Source organism: Cavia porcellus, unplaced genomic scaffold (assembly GCF_034190915.1).
Source record: "Cavia porcellus strain 051 isolate PalLab524CR breed Dunkin Hartley unplaced genomic scaffold, mCavPor4.1 scaffold_23, whole genome shotgun sequence".
In the NCBI taxonomy this organism is placed as follows: Eukaryota; Metazoa; Chordata; class Mammalia; order Rodentia; family Caviidae; genus Cavia; species Cavia porcellus.
Genome location: NW_026947506.1, coordinates 28,818,989 through 28,837,507, shown reverse-complemented (window position 1 = coordinate 28,837,507; position 18,519 = coordinate 28,818,989). Strand labels below are relative to the sequence as shown.

Below are 18,519 nucleotides of genomic sequence, written 5' to 3'. Positions count from 1 at the left end.
TTCAGCACCAACCAACACAGAGTTTGAGGAGGAATCATGTGTTTAAAATTGCCTACTGAACCTATTTTCTTGACTATATAATACATACCCAACTTAACATGTACAACGATGGTGTGTTGAGTTTTGTTCGTTTGTTTGAGACAGGGCCTCACTATGAGTTCCGGCTGGCCTTGAACTCACTATATAGGCCATATTGGCCTTGAATTCGCAGTGGTTTTCCTGCTTTGGCCTTCCAGATACTGAGATTACAGGTACACACCACCATGCCACGCTCAAGATTTGGGTCTCACCGCCCAATCTTTCCCTTCTTCATTGCTCTCTGTTTTCTTAAGAGATACCATTAGGTGTCACATTGTTGAAACCAACAACCTAATAGTTACCCTTGTTTTCTCTCCTTTACTGGGCGCCCACTCCATTAAAACACCTGTCAACACTGCCTTCAAAGCGTATTTTGAATCCTCAGTCTTTCATTATAGCCTTTCTTTCCTGGATGATGGCAGTAGCCTCTTACTAGTTTTCTTATTTCCACTCCTTCACGTAGCAGTGAGAGTTATCTTTAAAACCCTAATCAGGTCACTTGCCTATGAAAACTCTCTAGTGGCTTCCCATCTCTCCTAAAATAACATCCAGACTTCCTACTGTAGCTGAGTCCCCCATGATCCGGCCCCTGTCCCTTCCCTGGCCTGTTTCTTATTACTCATCTTCTTGTCTACTACTTACCTTTATTGTAATTCACATACCTTCTTTTTGTTCCTGGGAGTACCAAGTTTATTTCCAATGTATGGTCCACTGCTTTTCCTGGAGTGTCCTCCAGCTCCCTTAACTCACCCCTACCTAAGTAGTACTGTGTGCCAGTGGGCTGTTCTGGGGCTAACGCAGCGAATGAGACAGAAGGCACTCTGAAGCATTACCGTTATATTTTTCTCTGGTTCTCTGACTTTCCCCTGGTGGCTGCTGCTTTTTTTATGTCACAATTTATGCAATTCACTTAGTTGCTACCTTGATGGAGCTAATGTTCTAATTGGAGAGACAGGGTCAGGTGGAATGGGGTGGGGTAGAGATTCCAGTCAACCAAATGAGGAAAATGCATGTTAGATGGTGAGAAGTGCTGAGGAGACTCCGTAACCAAGCAGTAAATTATTTGGGGTGAGGAGTGACTTAATTGTAAGTAAGATGGACAGGGAGGCTTCTTTGGGGTAAAGATATTTTAAGTTCAAAGTCCTGAGGTGAAAGCGTCAAGCTGTGTTCAGGAAGTAGCTAGGGGTCCAGTGGCTAGTTGGCCAAGAGAAAAGTGAGCAAGAGGAGGAAGAGTGTCCGGTGTAAGGACAGAGAGGCTGCAGAGCCCTGTCTCGCAGGGCAGGGCAGCTGGTGGCTCTTGCCTGTGACTGCACACTGTGACTCTACTCATAGCTGCTCCCACTCTCACAGAGATACAGTAGGACTAGGGTGCAAACGGGGCTGGGGCTTTGATAGACTCTCCCCAGGAGATCTCTAAGATGCAGTTAATGTTGAGAACTAGATAGAGGCCATTATTAGGACATCAAGTTTTGCTTTTGAGGGAAGTGGGAAGTCGTTGAGGATTTTGTCATGGGAAAATAATTTTGTAATTAATTGACTTTAAAACTGGATTTTCATCTATTAAATTTAATTAACTGTGAACTTACACTAATTGCTCAACTGCCTTAAATTGTTTGAAGTAAGTTGTGATACAACTGACAGATTTGTTATCAACATAAACTTAAAAAGATTATCTGATTGTTTTTTCTTCTCTATGCTTTATTACCTCTCAGTTTTCATAGCCCACATTTACCTCATCATTCCATATGTTGCTGCTGTTTATGGTTCTTTTTTTTTTTTTTCCTTTCTTGTATCCCCAGTCTACCAATTTCAGAACTTATTCCAATTCTGAACTTCAAGAGTAATCAATCAGACTGGAAATACAGCACTGCATGAACAGATGTTAGCTAAAATGTTTACATTTTTCTGATTGTTTTGCAGTTTGTCTCAAATACTAACTGAAATTATGTAAAATGTACCTTTTTTTAATCTTAGAATTTAAAGTTTGGCCTTTGTATATCCTCCTGAAATTTTATACTTTGGCATCTTCCCCACCGTTTCCCATAAGACTTCATGTGCAGGGCCTAATAAGTGGCCTTTATAAAAAAGATAAGAGGTCTTTTGTTCTGTATTTCAGCAGAGAGGTGTTGAAACAGTTTATACTCACTAGAGCTTATTTCTACCTCATCCCGCTGTATTACTTTACATAGAAAAAAGCCTGCTATCAACTTATTTGTAATTTACCTCTAATTACATGTAAGTAACTTTCATTTTTCTGTCTTTTGCTATGTTCCAATGGATTTACCACTCCTGTTTGGACTGAACATGTTTCTACAATTCTTGGAATTCCTCATTTACTGTTCCACTGTCAATTTTGTGCTGTTGGAATCTGGAACACTGAAATGATGGAAATATGTTCTTCACAAAGTAGCTGTAAGTATACTACATAATTTATACAGTTACTTTTTTCAGTTTGAGTTAAATTTAACTTATTGTTGGATAACAATGAGCCAGTAAAACTTTACATCTAATATACAGTTTTAGCTCTATTCATAGTAGACTTTCAAATATTGACTTTGTGATATTCTGATCAGTCTCTTAATGATATTTAAAATTAGTTTTTCAGTTTAATTCACTAACTTGCCTTATTAACATTTGGCTTAAAAGTTAGATCATAGAGGAAAGGAAAAAAGTATAAGTAGAGGGGATGTCTAAGTTACTTTTCTCATTGCTGAGACAAAATACCCAACACCTCAAGTTAAAAGAGAAAAGGTTTATTTAGCTCACCGTTTATGAGGCTTTAATCCATAATCGGCTGGCCCCAAGGAAGGATGGCTTGGTGGACAGGCATTGCAGAGGAGAAATAGTTCATGGCATGCAGAAGGTGGGAAAGCAAGGGCGGACCACAGCGCTTTCTAGCACTTACACCTTATCCAGGCAGCTGAGGGTGGGTAGTATTCACACACTTAATCTTAGTGCCTTTGGTCTTAGTATTGCACCATGTATCAATTCCAGCATCACACACCCTAGATCTAGCTGGCTTCAAAAAAGCCACACCTGTGACACATAAGGATTTGCGGGGACATCTAGACATAAGCCATACAGTGGATGAAATATTTGGCTATATATGTAATGAAAGGCTTGTGTTCTTTTTTAATTCCTGATGTGTCAAATTGATGCTTTTAATTCCTGAATTCTTTTTAAATGAGCATTTAAATGTGGTAGAAACTTTTAAGAGAAATGTATGTCTCTGAGAGCTATTTTGCTATTGTATTTTAATGATGAACAAGATATACATCAATAGTAAAGTTAGGAAAACTGCTCACTCAGAGAGTCTGAACTTTGGACAGTGGTTTCTCGCCAGTGGTAAAGTTAAGCATCAGACTTATGTACTCTACCAATTTAAAGTTAGATTTGTTTGAATTACTTGTGAAACTATTATTTCAAAAACCCACATAGCAAACACTTGCAATTTACTTTAAACCTGATTTTTGATTTTTCTGAAGATGGAGGCAGCAAGCAGGAAGACGTGAAACTTTGTGCTGACATGATTGGATTTGCTGATTGACACTGAGCTTGAGAGCCTTCAAAAATTTATGAAAAAAACTTTTAAATTCAGCATTTGATTTCATCACATGACTCAAGATTTCAAGAAATACAAATCTATGGTAGTGTCAGCAAAGGTGACCGTTTAAAAAGGATTCTTAATGCAATCCTAAAAGCATTTGAATTTTTTCACTGAGGAAAAAATATTTTACTCTTTTGGTTGGTCAGAATCTTATACTAACTTACTCAGTGTTGAAATTTTTGCTCTGAGACAGATTTAACTTTTATTTCCTTGGGTTTTTACAATTACCCATTACACTGTTAATCACAGCATACTTACTTGGTTCATTTTGTCCATTTCGCAGTTAGTACTTCTAATAACAACATAATAGTTTGATTTTTGTATGAATAATACTTTGTATAATTTTCTTAAATAGGTTAATGACAGAAATTTGAATGTGTCATACATAAACAACTTGGCTTTTTACCTTTTTAGCAACCGAAGAATCTTGAGGGCTATGTGGGATTTGCCAATCTCCCAAATCAAGTTTATAGAAAATCAGTGAAGAGAGGGTTTGAATTCACACTTATGGTAGTAGGTAAGATCTGATTTCTCACTAAAATGGATTTTGGTCTAAGTTTTACACTGTTAATTAACTCTAAATAAATTTAAGAAAATAATAGCCCAAATAACTGCAGTGAATGTTTGCTATGTTTGATCTTATAAGAATTCATTTTAAAATTTAATTTAGTAGCATAATGGGATTTATATACCTGCTTCTTTTTTATTTTCTAAGATAGAAAGTAAAAGTTGAGGGCTTGGGCTATAGCTCAATGGTTTAAGCACCTGCCTGGCAAGCCCTAGGTCATGAATTTGATTCCTGATACTACAAAGAAAAAAAAAAAAAAAAAAGTAAAAGTTAAGAAATTATCCTTACTATTCCAGGATAAATTTGTTCCTTGGTTTATTTACTATAGCGAAGTGGAGCACATAAGCATTTAACTTGAGTATGTGCTCAGAATTGTAAAAAAAAGGATGGCGCAATGACTCATTAAAATACAAAGGATTACCCACAGAATTCTGTTCATTAATTGTGAGCCTTAGTGTGAGTGAAGTATCTGTCTGTCTGTTCTTTATTCTCTAATTCATTGTCATTCATTTGCCTGTTGACTTTTATCCTTTGAACACCTGGCCCTGCTTTGTAGTTCATTTGAAGATACTGTTCAGGGTTATTTTGATCATAGGTTGGTAGCATCATCATAACACATAGGAACATGCTGCACCTTTGCCATGCATAAGACAGTCTTACTCTGAAGTGACTATAATGTTTTCACCTCCTTTAGTGTGACTTTAGAACCTTACTCCTGAGTGTGATACAACTTTATGATATCTATTTCTATAAGGTGAAAGGCAGGATAGTAGATTGACTGTCGTTGACTAAGGAAATGTAATTGATGCTGGGTATTTCAGATTGTGGGCATTCCTTTTTGGCCAATCTCTTTCCACTATCTAGTATTTCTATTTGTTATTGAATTGGCTAGGAAGTACTCCTTAATTGAAAGGAAGAATATTTTATCTGCTAAAATATTTTACCTGCTGTTGTCTGTGGCTGTATGGAAGCTGTGTGCTTTGTGATTATTCACATAAGCTAAAATAGAGTTAGCAAATTTTATTTATTTGTTTATTCATTTTTTTGGTGCTGGGGATTGAACTTATGCAAATGTGATTCGTGACAGAGTTGGTTAAGGTACCTGGCTCTGGTTGGATAGTATACCTGGCATGTCGATTGCTGCTGTAGAGCAGAGATGGGTCTAGTAGCTGGATGAAATAAAGGAAAGTGTCCCTTTTCTTCTGTAGGATAGTAACATCATTATATAAGATGAAAAACCATATCTTAATTTTATGTATATAATTTAGTAATCTTAAACAGTAGAATTCAGACAAGTGTAGATGTATTAGAACCATAGCAGTTCCATTTTAGAGGAGTGAGGCATAGAATTTCAGTTTAAAGAATAACTTCCTGAACTTAGTAGAATTTTGTTGGTTAAGTCCAGCAAGTTGATTTAAAATTTTGATGTCATTTTTGTAGACAGAAACCAAGTCCAATAATCATTTGATTTTAGAGGAAATACATGTCTCTAGATAGTAGGATCATCTCCAGTGTCAAATGTTAATAACTGGCTGCTGGTTGAGATGTGGTTTTTAGTGGCTTGTAGAGATGGATATCTGTCAGATGCAACCATGTTATAGGGGGTTTACACTTATTTTAGCTAGTTATTTACACTGTAAATAATATGGCTATAATTGTAGCTTTGTTTCCTTCTTAATTATTTCCTTAGGTTACATTTTGAAAATACCAACTGCTGGTTTTTTTGTTTTTTTTTTTAACTGCTGTTTTTTAAAGGGTTACTTCATTCTTTTAATGAAGTTTTGACTAGCAGTAGAAATTACACTCAGACAAGTTGTGTGCCATTTGCACACTTGCCCAATTTGACAGCATCCCATTCCCTGCATATTGCCGTTAGATAGCACAGTCTTCCTGTGCCAGTTCTGTGCCTAATGTGATGACTTATTTCTCTTTGAACTTGATTGTTGCTGGTTATCTTATTTCTTGTGCTTATTTTATCTTCGGAATTGCTATGCATGTGGGATCAGTCTGGGAAGCCAATTGCAGGGCTTTGCTCACGCTCAGCAACTGCTCTACCACTGGGTGACACCACACTTTATACTCCTTGCATCTTTTGTAAACGCCGTGCCTTTTTGTTTGTTTTGTTGGTTTCTTTTTTTGTTTTTCTAAGACAAGGTCTTGATACGTAGTTCAAACTGAGCTCACTTCTGCAGGCAAGGGTGCTCTCAAACTCAAAACAATCCTTCTGTCTTGGCCTCCTGAGTGCTGGTATTACAAGCGTGTGCTACCACACCCAGCTTTCACTATTTTTAAAACTGTGTTCATTTTTCCAATGATGTATATTCTCTTAAATGTTGTTACTTTTATTGTTACTGTTAGACATTTACCTTTTTCCCCAGAATCCTTGTGTTTTGTTTTGTATTAGTGTGAGTTTTATAGTGTCTACTTAGTCTTTTCTTTGTTTTCCATGCTTTTCCCCCACAGTACTGGGAACTGAACTTAGTCTTGCCAGTGCCAGGCAAGAACTCTACTCCTGAGTTAAATCCCCAGCCTTTTTTATTTTTTGTTTAGTTTCAGGCAGGGTCTCACTAAGTTAATCAGGATATCCTCCAGCTTACGATCCTTCTGCTTCATGTGTGCCATCATACCAGGCTATAGTCTTTTTGTAGATGTTCTTTTTAATGCCCAGCTTGACTGAAGAGTATTAAGTATTCAGCCGTGTTTAAGTAATAGACTAAAAGTTTAATTTTTTAATATCTTTTGAGACAACTTCTCTCCGTGTTGCTTGGAGTGGGCTCACATGATTTACTGCCTCTGCTTCCCAAGTAGCTAGGACTGTAGACATGTGCCACTGAATCTTGCTTGTTTATTTTAAAGACTTAAATTCATTTTTATTTTTAAAATGTAAGTTGTGAGACCAGATTCTGATACTAACTTTACTTTTTAAAAAAATGGTTACATGATTCTCAAATTTTGCTATAATCCTGATTTTTTAAACGCCTGTTGTGCTTGGCTTTGTTCTTTCTTATTTTTGCTTGTAAATACTACATTATTACAGTTATAAATACAGTAGTTTTGTGTTACTTGTAGAGAAGAGTACTGGAGTTTATGTTAATTTAGGGGAGATATGTAAGCAAGTAAACAGTATATAAGATAATTACAGATTATGATGTTTTCTAGAAGGAAGTACACATGGTAGAATCTACTTTGAGTCTTTAGGGAACAACCTGCCTCTGAGAAAGAATGTTTTTTTCATGATAATACCTGAGTTAAATGGTACTTGTAATTTCTGAGAGATTTTTTTTTTAGTAATAAATATATCTATATTTTGTTCACATAATTTATCTGATGTAATTTTAGTCTTAATTATGGAGCAGTGTAATTCAGAAAAATGCTTGTAAAATGTTTAATAAATCAGGAGTCTTGGTTTTGTAATAGCAACTGTGTATATTGACATATGCTATAAGAAATACAATTTTAAAAAAGAAATGTAATTTGGTAATATGCAGTTTCATTTAGGAGACTTTTTTAATGTGTGATTTAAAAGTATATATTTTTTGAGTTCAGATTATAATTTCTAGTACATTTTTGCCATATGCATGTTCTATCCTAATATGATCTTTGGAAGTAGGTAACTGAAGGTACTCTAATGTTGAAAATCCAGGCCCTAAGATATACTTTATACTATGTATAGTAAATCAAAGATTAAAGGTAAATATACTCATGGTTTTGAGACCTGGAGAAACTGTTTTCTTGATACAGCATGTACTCAGGATTAGTATTTGAATGGAAATAAAGTGATGCAAGATTTATTGAGTTTAATTAGGTGGGTCTTTGGGACATAAATGAGAAAGCCACTTAGTCATCAGTACTAAAATTTAGTACTGAATGGAAAGGTGCTAGGATTTTAAGACAAAATTATGAAGAAAACATATATTGTTAACCCAGTTTTTTCTAACAGATGAAAATAAAATTTTTATACAGGAAATTTATCTAGTATGTAGTTTTCTTCTGGTGAAGGAGTGGTAAGTTTTCTTGATCCTTCATGGGCAGTTTCTAGATCTTTCCTACTTTATAGGATGTGGAAGTCAAATACGATGGAGAGTAAAGTGAATCCATCCTTTTCCTGGGTAGATGTGCTACATTTATCCAATTACAGTTTAAGTGTGAGATGATAATACTCATTTCTTCCCTGCTCCGACCACAGATAGCTCAGCACCAAAGGAGGCCAACCTGCTGCTCCTTAGTACTCTTGTCCACCTTTCTAAAGTGTGTTTGTAGCTGAATGATTTTTCTGTATTATGAATCAATTTTATTTGCTCCCAGAGTAAGAGGTTATATGTTCCTACATTCTTTGGTACCTAGCAGGTAGGTGTCCTCGGAAGCATAGGCTTATGCCTGTATATCATACACGTTACAGTTCAGAGCTACAAAACCAGGGCTGGGCGTTTAGCTCAGTGGCTTAAGTCCCTGCTTGGCAAACGCGAGGTTGTGAGTTCAATCTCTAGCAACAACAACAAAAAAAGAACTACAAAACCTCAGAATTATTTTGGACTGGAAAAGTTTAACTTTCCCATGAAGTAATAATAATCAAACTTTGTTTTTAATAAACAACTATATATTTTAAATGTAACTTCCATGTATTTATAACTGGGTTCTTTTGTATGGCAGTGGCAATTTAAAGTGGCGCCAAAGATACTGAAAGATTTTCAGCAAGGAAGGAAGATCACGTACCTTCCAAGCCTCTTAAAAATATAATTAAGATATTTTTGTCATGTGTTTAAGGAGATATTAATTACAATCTCAAAGGGGCTAGTACTTAAAACACTGAGACTCACAGATACAAAGTATTTAAGTTACAAGTATGTGGCATTAATTTACATTGATTACTATGTTGAAATAATATACTATAAATTTTAAAACAATTCTAAACGTAAGTCACAAGTATAATACATAACTTATTTTCCGTGAAATATTTGAGGTGGATGATTCTCCATTATAGCCTTGATAGTGTATTTGCTTCCTCAAGAATGTTTTCCTCCTGGGTGTAGTGCGTATCCCTGTAATACCAGCTGTTCCTGGAGCCTGAGGCAAGAGAATCCCAAGTTCAAAGCCAGCTTGGACAACTAAGTGAGACCCTGTCTGAAAATAAAGTTTAAAAGGCTAGGGATCCAGCTCAGCATGTATGAAGTCATGCATCCCAGTATCTTAAAAAAAAAAAAGTATTCTTCCATATGACCATAATATACCAGTCAATATCTGAAGACAAATGTATGTTTCAGAGTGATTCTTCTGTGTACCAGCCAAAATCAGAACAGATGTGTGTTTACATATACTACATATATGCATTCATTCACATGGCATCTGTATTTGTCTATATGTACAAAAAACCCAAGTTTGTTTTTTTACCTCAGTGATCATTCTGGTCTTCATCTTTTGTGAGAAACAAATGTTCTCCACATGTAGTCTGTCCCACTGTAATCCACTGCCTACCCCTGCTCCTCCTTTCTCAACTCTCAGCAGGCTCCCTATGCAGATGCCCCCTTGACAAAACTCTGTGGACTCACACCTCAAGCCCAGCCGGCCTTTCCCAGACTCTCTGGGAGCTGTCCCCCTACTGGAGGTGCTGATATCCTGCTGTGGGCCATGTGACATACTTCATTATAGGCCACATGTTTGTGTGTTCTGATGACTTGTGGATTAGATTTTCAGGAAGGAAAGTGGAAGAGAGCTAAAATAGTTTTGGAGCACTTAAAAATGAATATTTAGGGGATATATCTCAGCAGCACAGTGCCTGCCTGGCAAGCACAAGTCCTGAGTTTGATTCCCAGTACTAATAAATAAATAAAGTGAATATTTAGTTGTATTCTAGAATTAACTGATATATGAATAGACAAAATAATTTCCCCTTTTGATGCATGAAAAACGTGGAAAATGGGTAAAATTGTGGTAATACTATAGAGTTACTGTTGAATCCACTTAATGTATATTTTGCCAAACTGAGTTTGGAGAACTTTAGGGTGATTTCCAAATTTACCACAGTTGAAACAAGCAGATTATGTAAAGGAAGAAAGTTGTAGAATTTGGGACCTTCTATTTTTACACTGTTCACCACTCTCAAGTAAGCACATGATAGAGACAAGGTAATTGTGCACATCAAGGAAGTGCAGTTTGTGGTTCAACCTTTTTTTAGTGATAGAAGACTTTCAGGTAGAATTATTACCATAATGACTTAAAGAATAGCAAAACATAGAGGATGCTTGTCATAATTCAAAAAATAGATTTTGATTGAATGGCAGTTCAGTGTATATATATGTGTGTGTGTGTATATATATATATATATATATATCTCTCAACAGTAAAATGCTAGGAATTCTAGCTCAAGCTGCTAGTGTAAAAATGGAGATGGTCACTTCTACTTGCAAAAGAATTCTCAGGTAAACACATTACTAATGACAATTTAGTAAATGCTTCACTAATGTATATTTAAAGTGCCTTGTAAACTGTCGGTAGATTTAGTAGTGATAACATCTTACTGCTCTGGCAGTATAGATTAGAATATTGAAACTATAACTCACTTTTTAATGTTTCTTTCAGATACTTACTTAGTCTGTTCTAAGCCAGACACTGCACTGGGATGAAAAATAAATGAGATGTGCTGTTTCCTCTAGGATTCCTGTAGGACCTGGGGATATGGGAAGGCGGTGGAGTGGAGCTCACACTCTGTGCCGTGTGACTATGCCTGTCTCAGGGGCTTGAGATAATCGTGCATGTAGATGATAATTGTGTATGTACAGTGCTTCAGTGAAATCCATAAATGGCATAAATGTTGATTTTCAAGGCACAGAAACCAGTAATGAAAGGGAATGATCAAGGACGATGAAAAGTGGTATGACAGCTAACAGGTCAAACATGTTGTTAATCCTGCCGTTTTAATTGAATTTCTTTTCTCACAAACATAGTTTATACTCCTACTTTGCAGTTCCGTAGATTGTGGAGAAGAGTGCTTTTCTGTGCCAGGTTAACTAATTTGGAAGATGATTGAGAACTTAGTCTTTTCCCCACTAGAAGCAAGATTTATCTGCATAGTATATGTTCTTGTAAATACAGTATGATTTTTCTCCTGCCTATTCTGTATAGATGAGTATTTTCTCAATTACTTACTTGCATGACATTGTCTTTAAGAATGCACTGGTTCTGTACTGGTATTATGCCTTCCCCTGTGAACTTTTTGAGTCTCTTGTGTGCCCTTAATTATGTGAGGAATTTGGTGTTGATGTAAAGACTCCTAAGATTATTATTATCAGAAATTGAAGATTTTAATTTTGAGTTTGATATTTTGTATGATTGTCTGCTGCAAATGAGCAGAAATGCTGTGCTCTTGTCATTGAATTGTGTTTTAATAAGATAAGATTTAATGTCCCATAGTTTGTCTTGGTTCAGGTCATCATGACAGCAAATTTTGGAGTAAATTTCATAAAATTTTAGTCACCTAAAAGAAGAGGCACAAAATGGACTGATCTACATTTTAGCTGCTGTCAGCCAGCTCCCTATAGTCAGCATTCTGGGCTGCCTGGGGGAAAAGCACATCCTGGGCCTCAGGGATCTGCAGGTGGCCAGGAGTCTCCTTACTCACCCTTCCGATGCCATGCAGAGGAAGCAATATTCAGAGTGGGCTTGAGTGCTCAGAGCAGGAATTAAATTACATCTTGGAAATGCAGTTGTAATTCATGGTCTGTGGTACAACCAACCAAGATACTAAGATACATGTTTTAAAATATTATAACTATAAAAGTGACTACTTACAGTGTTTTTGTTTTAGAAATGTAACACAAAGTAGTAGATACCATTTTTTTAAAGTTAAGGAATCATCACACAAATTTTTATGCATTTTGTCTTTTAATACCATATTTATTTTTATATAATTTCTTCATCTAGTGTGATGGCAAAACATTTCCTCATATCAAACTAGTTCTCTAAAATCTAATGTATTGATTGATAATATATTTTTAAGAGGGTATCATGATATGTTTTATTTAGCCCATTGTTGAATTTAAATCCTTCTGCCTCCACTTTTGTATTTTTAAATATATTATTGCATTATTTTTCTCTGTGTTTGATTCCCAGAAGTAGGTGACTTGGCAAAGGATGTGAACTGAAAATACCATACCAATACACAGGTGTGTAAATGCTCATTTGTCTCATCCTTACCTAATTAAAAATGCCAAGTAAAGGAAAATGATGTTACTAATTACTTAACAAAGGTGCTGCATTTTAAATTACAGGCCTTTAGTTACTGATTTGAGAATCTTTTGTCAGACCTAAATTATATTACTATTAAATACTCATATAGTTTCATTTATTGTGAATGTTGTAACTGTGTGTATTCGTGTATTTTTTTTTTAATGTTGATGAGAGATTGAGACAAACACTGGTATAAGTCACACACCCCAACCCTGGCCCATAGGCTCTGTATCTGGTATATAAGGTTTATTAGAAAGCTAAGCGCACAGAATCTATGGGCCATCTAGTCCAAACACAGTACACTTAGAGAGGGCACACCTTACTCTTAAAGTCATCCCATAGCAACACTATATAAGACATGGCTGTTCTGTTCTTCAGTCAGCTAGATAATCCAAGTAGAATAATTTCCTTAGTATTCTCCAACCTCCTTTTCTGGCATTTCTTCTGTAGTTATTCCCTAATTTTTCTAGTGTCTTTAAATCACCTTTTGGCTTTATAGAACCCTCCACTCTGGTATTTCAACAGAATTGCCACATTATCTGGTTCCAGTCATTTAAAACAAGCCATATTTCCCCACACACTAAGACTCTTACTTCCTTTTTAAATTTTTTGGATTTGTTGTTGTTGTTTTGTTTTCGTTTTTTGAAACAGGACTCACTGTGTAGTCCAGGCTTGTGTTGAACTCAAGGCAGTCCTCCGGCCTCAGCCTCCAAAGATATGTGCCATCACACCTGGCAAAACTCTTACTTTCTTAATGAATGCTGATCACAACTGGAACTTACAGGGAGCTCTTACTTTTTCCAACCTGAAAAACTTAACAGTATTCACAAAAACAGTTGATTTTTATGGGAGAGTGTTTGTTGAAGGAACAGTTACAGATAATAATGGAAAGAATTTAGAGGAACATTGAGGGAGAAAGATCCAAGGTCCTGATTGTCCATTTCACCTCTTCTCAACTTAGCGAAAGAACTTACAGAATTGTGTTACATGTTATGAAAGATTATAGGCCTTGGCCTAAGTCAGACATATATTTTACCACAAAATTTTGACAACCCATTTTTGGAGTAATTAACTTGAGAACGGTTTTGAAAGTAGGTAATACTAGATTTTTCTAGTAACACAAGTGTTAAAAATGTAGTCAGTTCACTTGAAGCAGGCTACATAAGCACTTTTATCTCTTGAGTACATACTGGGAAACGTGTAGTAAGTGAAAGGTGTTTTTAGTTGGCCATTCAGGTAATCATTGAGTGGCTGATGGGAATGTTTGCTGCATGCTACATAGCAGAACAGTTATATAGCTCTTAGTACTGGTGGTTACTTACCTGAACTAGATAGAGTGAGTAAACATCTTTTGTATTTTCTGATTTTTTTTTTTTTTATACCAGGGATCAAACTCATGACCTTGAGCTTGCCAGGCAGGCGCCTATGCCACTGAGCTAAATCCCCAGCAGTCATATTTCTTTTTTTTTTTTTTACTGGTACCATGGATCGAACTCATGACCACACGCTTGCAAGGCAGGCGCTTATGCCGCTGAGCTAAATCCCCAGCCCCCATATTTTGTATTTTAAGTTAATTGCAGAGCCAGCTCATAGAGAACCTATTGGGCTTCCTTTTTAGTTTTAGCATGTGTATCAGTCTACATGTTGAAGGATACTTTTATAGATTTTTAAGGAGCTGAAATAACCTTTTAGGAAAGCCCAGGTCACATATGTATGGAATACCTTAAAATCATCAGTGTCTAATTACAGGTTGTTCTTCATAAATTAAATCTTCACCAGATAAGCACATTTAAAAAGGAAACAAAAAGTAGCCTCCCCAGCTGGGCGTGGCAATGCATGCTGTGATCCCATTGCTAGGAGGAGGAGTAAGATCCAAAGTTCTAGCTGCATAGCAGGTTCAAGGACAGCAGGATCTGTCTCAAAAAACAAATCAAAGCCCAAAGAAACAAGGAAGGCACACTCCCTTGGCAACACATCTTTATTATTTTGCAACTATAAGAAGGAAAGATAAATTTCTACTTTCTTTATTTTCCACCTGTTAACTCCTTACCATTTTGTTTCTCTCCTTAATGTGAAATTGCTTTTATTAAAGATTAGTAGAACTTTTGGTAGTACAAGTTGTACAAAAAGTACAACTTTTGGTAGTTGCTTTCTCTGCAGCTTCCTATCTGGCATTGTCAACCAGTTTTCCCTTGAAATTCTTCCTCAATTTTTGTGATAATGTGAACTGGTCTTTTGAAACCTAGCTTATGAGAATCTATTCCAAAGTCTCTACCTTTAAATTTCGATGTAACCTGGTATGTTGCCCTATGTCATCTTTTATTTACTAGAATTTATTAATTTCGTCTACTTTTTGAATCATTTGGGAAGTTTGATGAAAATACTTGCCTAGATATTGCTTTGGCTTTAGGGCATGGGGTGGGGTATAGTCATTTATTCTGAAATAGCTTCTTAGATATTTTATGACTCGAATGTGAGTTCTGGTCAAGAAATAGTTTGGTGCTATCTTGTCTCTACCTTCATTAAAATTAACTATCTTAGTAATAGGTGATATTTGAGGAACTTTTGTTTTTATGTCAAGTACTGTGCTAATTAATAAAATAAGTATCTTAATTGAGGTCACATACTTACATTGTGATTCAGTTAGGATTTGAATTTGGACAAAGCTGTTATCAAAACCCAGGAACAGTGAGGAGAGAATGTGAGGAGCAAGATAGAAGAGCTGCTGGAGGACCTTGGGCTTTCTCCTGCCTTGGTGCCAGCGCAGACAAAGACATTGAAGGACTCAGATACTCTATTTTTAATCATTCTTTGCTTTCTTCCCCACACTGTTGCTGACAAGATGCTAACAGTAACCTCTTTTACTTACAGGTATTCCAGAAAGTTGAAATGCTTACTGAAATATGGTTTACCTCTTTCTAAGCCTCATTGAAATAGGACCTCCTTTCCAGGCTGGTGTGATATCTCAGTTTTCAGTTTTGTTGCTCTTGAGTATTTCATTCATGGTCTTGATCATATTCTACCTTATATTTACATAACTTACTGATCCTAATGTATTTAATATTTTTGAGGGAAAGGGCATCTTATCTTTGTCTTTCCCCTTCATTTATAAGATAAAAATTTAAAGATCACCCATAAGGAACCAGTACTATTCTAGTCCTTCAAAGTCTGAAAATCAGTAGATTTGGCTGCACAGTAAGATACAGTAAAACAAAAATAAATTTGTGTCTTCAGTTGCAGGATTTTTCAGGATGATTTCTCTCATTCTCTAGGATCTTTTTTTAAAAAATTTTATTTGAAGTATCAGAAATCTAATTCAGGACCTCGCGCTTCCCTGGCAGGCAAGCTGTATCTCCAGCCCTCTATAGGATCTTAAAGAATCCCAATTCTAAGAACTGGAAGGAATCTGTTTAGCTATTTTATAGGTACCATGTGACTTTATTCAAGACCTCATATACAAATATTTCATGAATGGTGGAAATTTAATATTCTTGAGTAATGATAGAATGTTTAGCTTTCATGGACTATACCTCAAAGAAAAGAAAGATTATTTTAACATGTTTATTATGTTAAAGTTACATGTGTTACATTACAGACACTTTCTTTCATATTTTTATGAAATATTTAACAAACAGGATGAAATTTAAATCCGTATATTGACCTTTCAATTTCAGTATAGGGGAATAATAATGACTACTGTATTTCAAAGTCAAAATAAATTAAATAGACATTAATTTGAATCAGACAGCAAATTTCCAGAATTTATAAAGTTTATTTGCAGCTGTATTTTACTTTTTATCAATTTTACTAATATTCAAGCATACACTTCATTAAGGAATAGTTCTGATGAGGTCCCATACTCAAAACAACTCTGTAGTGCTGCGGAGATTACCTTTAGCTACATCTCATTGATGACCTTGAGGCACAGAAGTTATGGTTTGTTTAGGTTGTAGGTGTACTTTTGAAAAGACATTCAAGATGACTTGGGTTAAGGGGATGTGATACTGATGGAAGGATGGAGAGGCCTGGGGTGCATCAAATTACATCTTGGAGGTGCTGCTTCAGAAAACTGGGAAAGACTGTTTTTACCAAACTGTTTTCATGGTGAAAGGTGCTGAGTTTCATAGTGAAAAAACTATTCATTCATTACAAAATAGCTTGTGTTTTTGGACTTCCCATATCAGTTTTGTATTGGTTCCCGTGATTTGAGTAAGGTGCCTTTTCTTAGAAAATAAACTTAAGTTTCATCAGGCTAATTGAATGACAGCTTGGTTATCTCTATAACTGGATAATAGAATCATTAAAGCAGTCATTCATAGCTTACCTGTCTCATTTGTATGAATTTAATGTTTAATGTCTTGTACCTTAGAAGCTAGTTCACTGAATTGGAATGTTATCCTGAGAGTATTGCTGTGTCTCCCTATGCCTTTTAGCCTGCTAACAAAGAGGTTTTAGTTTGGGTGCAGATCAGATGTGGGAGTAGATGGTAGGAAAGGGAGAATACGCACTTTAAAGAGATCAGAAGTTGTAAATCTTTACTGGGACACACATGTGTGTATCATAATCCCGGTACCCTGTGAGGCTGCAGCAGGAGAATTGCAAGCTCAGACAGGACAGTTTAAAACTCAGCAAGACTATCGCGGCATAAAGAGGACTGGGTTGTAGCTCAGTGTGAAGATCCTGGATTCAATCTCCAGTATCACCAAAACAAACAAAAACTGTAGAACGTCAACTTTCTCTCTTTTTCCTCTTTTTAATTTTGAATTCCTTTGTCCTTTCCTTTTCCCATTTGGGACTCTATATTAGTGCAGTAAAAGCAGTGCCTGTTTTCCTTAGTAACACTAAGTAGAGCAGGCCCGAGAACAAAGGACATGTTCTGTAACCTGCTCTGAGTCCAGAATAGCCTGCTGGTTAAGGCCATGGGCTTTGCCATTCAGCTTGAGAAACAGCTTTGCTATTTGATAGGAACATTTGTCCATGGCAAGTTAACTTCTCAGAGTTTTTATTTGTCTATAAAATTGAGTAGAGAATCTTGGATAGTGTTCTATAGTGATGAAAGTTGTTGAGTGCATGTAAACTGCTTAGTTCAGTGTCTTTCTTGTAATTGTATAAAAAGTGTTATTGAAGGTACTGGTAATTCAACCTAGTTAACCAGAGTAGGAAACTACTTGGAACTTTTGGGAGACTCTTACTGGTTAAATGAGTATTTACAGAGACCATCGGAGTTGAGTTTAGCACTCTGCCTACCAGGTGTCATCTGAGCCTACCCCTGCCACCCATCATCTGTGACTCTGGGCATAACCTTTCCCTTCTGTTAGTCTGAGTTTTTCATTTTCAGCTAGTCACGGTGAAAATAGTATTTGGGGCTGGGGATTTAGCTCCAAGGCATAAGCGCCTGCCTTGCAAGTGTGTGGTCATGAGTTCGATCCTTGATACCAGTAAAAAAAAATTAAAAAGGATAAGAAAATATTATTTGCTTCATGGGGCAATACAGGTTAAATGACTCAATGTTTGTGAAATGCCAGCACACTAAAAACTCGTAATTTAGTAACTGTCTGTCATGCTTCTTGACACAGCATTTCAGTACTGCAGGATTTGATGTTTAAAATTTGAAGAATGTCTTTTGGGAGGTATTTTTGGTTGTCAAACCTTGGAAAGCAGGGTTGTTACTGACATCTAGTGGGTACAGGCCAGCAATACTGTCCTTAAGGGGACAGGAGAATTTCCACGTAAGGAGCTGCTCGGTGTCAAATGCAGTGCCAGGTGGGTGAAAAGACACCTGTGTCCAGCCTTCTTCATCCAGCACTGCAATCCTACATGCACTGCTTCATTTTCATTTACTCTGTCGCCTCTTACTGAACTCAACCGTCATTATCCTCTTTAAAGAATTAAAAGTTAAACTTATATGTCACATTCTTGGTAGAAAAACTGATATACAAAGAGGAAAAAGTAAAATGTTTCATAACCTTTCCCATCTAGAAATAACCACTGTGGGAAATTTGGTATATTTCCTTTCAGTACCTCTCCCTACAAAAACAGGAAA

At 36.2% G+C, this 18,519-nt stretch overlaps 1 protein-coding gene across 3 annotated transcripts in view; it reads left to right on the top strand.

Annotated features, from left to right (window-relative positions):
• The first annotated feature begins 2,471 nt into the window (after positions 1–2,471).
• The window catches only part of Septin7 (septin 7), a 63,636-nt gene continuing 47,588 nt past the window's right edge, over positions 2,472–18,519 (top strand). The window contains exons 1-2 of one of the 3 annotated variants that reach the window (XM_013152658.3): positions 2,472–2,490; positions 4,100–4,202. In XM_013152658.3, the coding sequence (XP_013008112.1) occupies positions 4,193–4,202 (10 nt within the window). In that variant the 5' untranslated portion in view covers positions 2,472–2,490; positions 4,100–4,192. Of the gene's footprint in view, positions 2,491–3,677; positions 3,741–4,099; positions 4,203–18,519 lie in introns of those variants that run through there. The other 2 variants (XM_063233968.1, XM_063233967.1) reach the window with 2 other exon arrangements.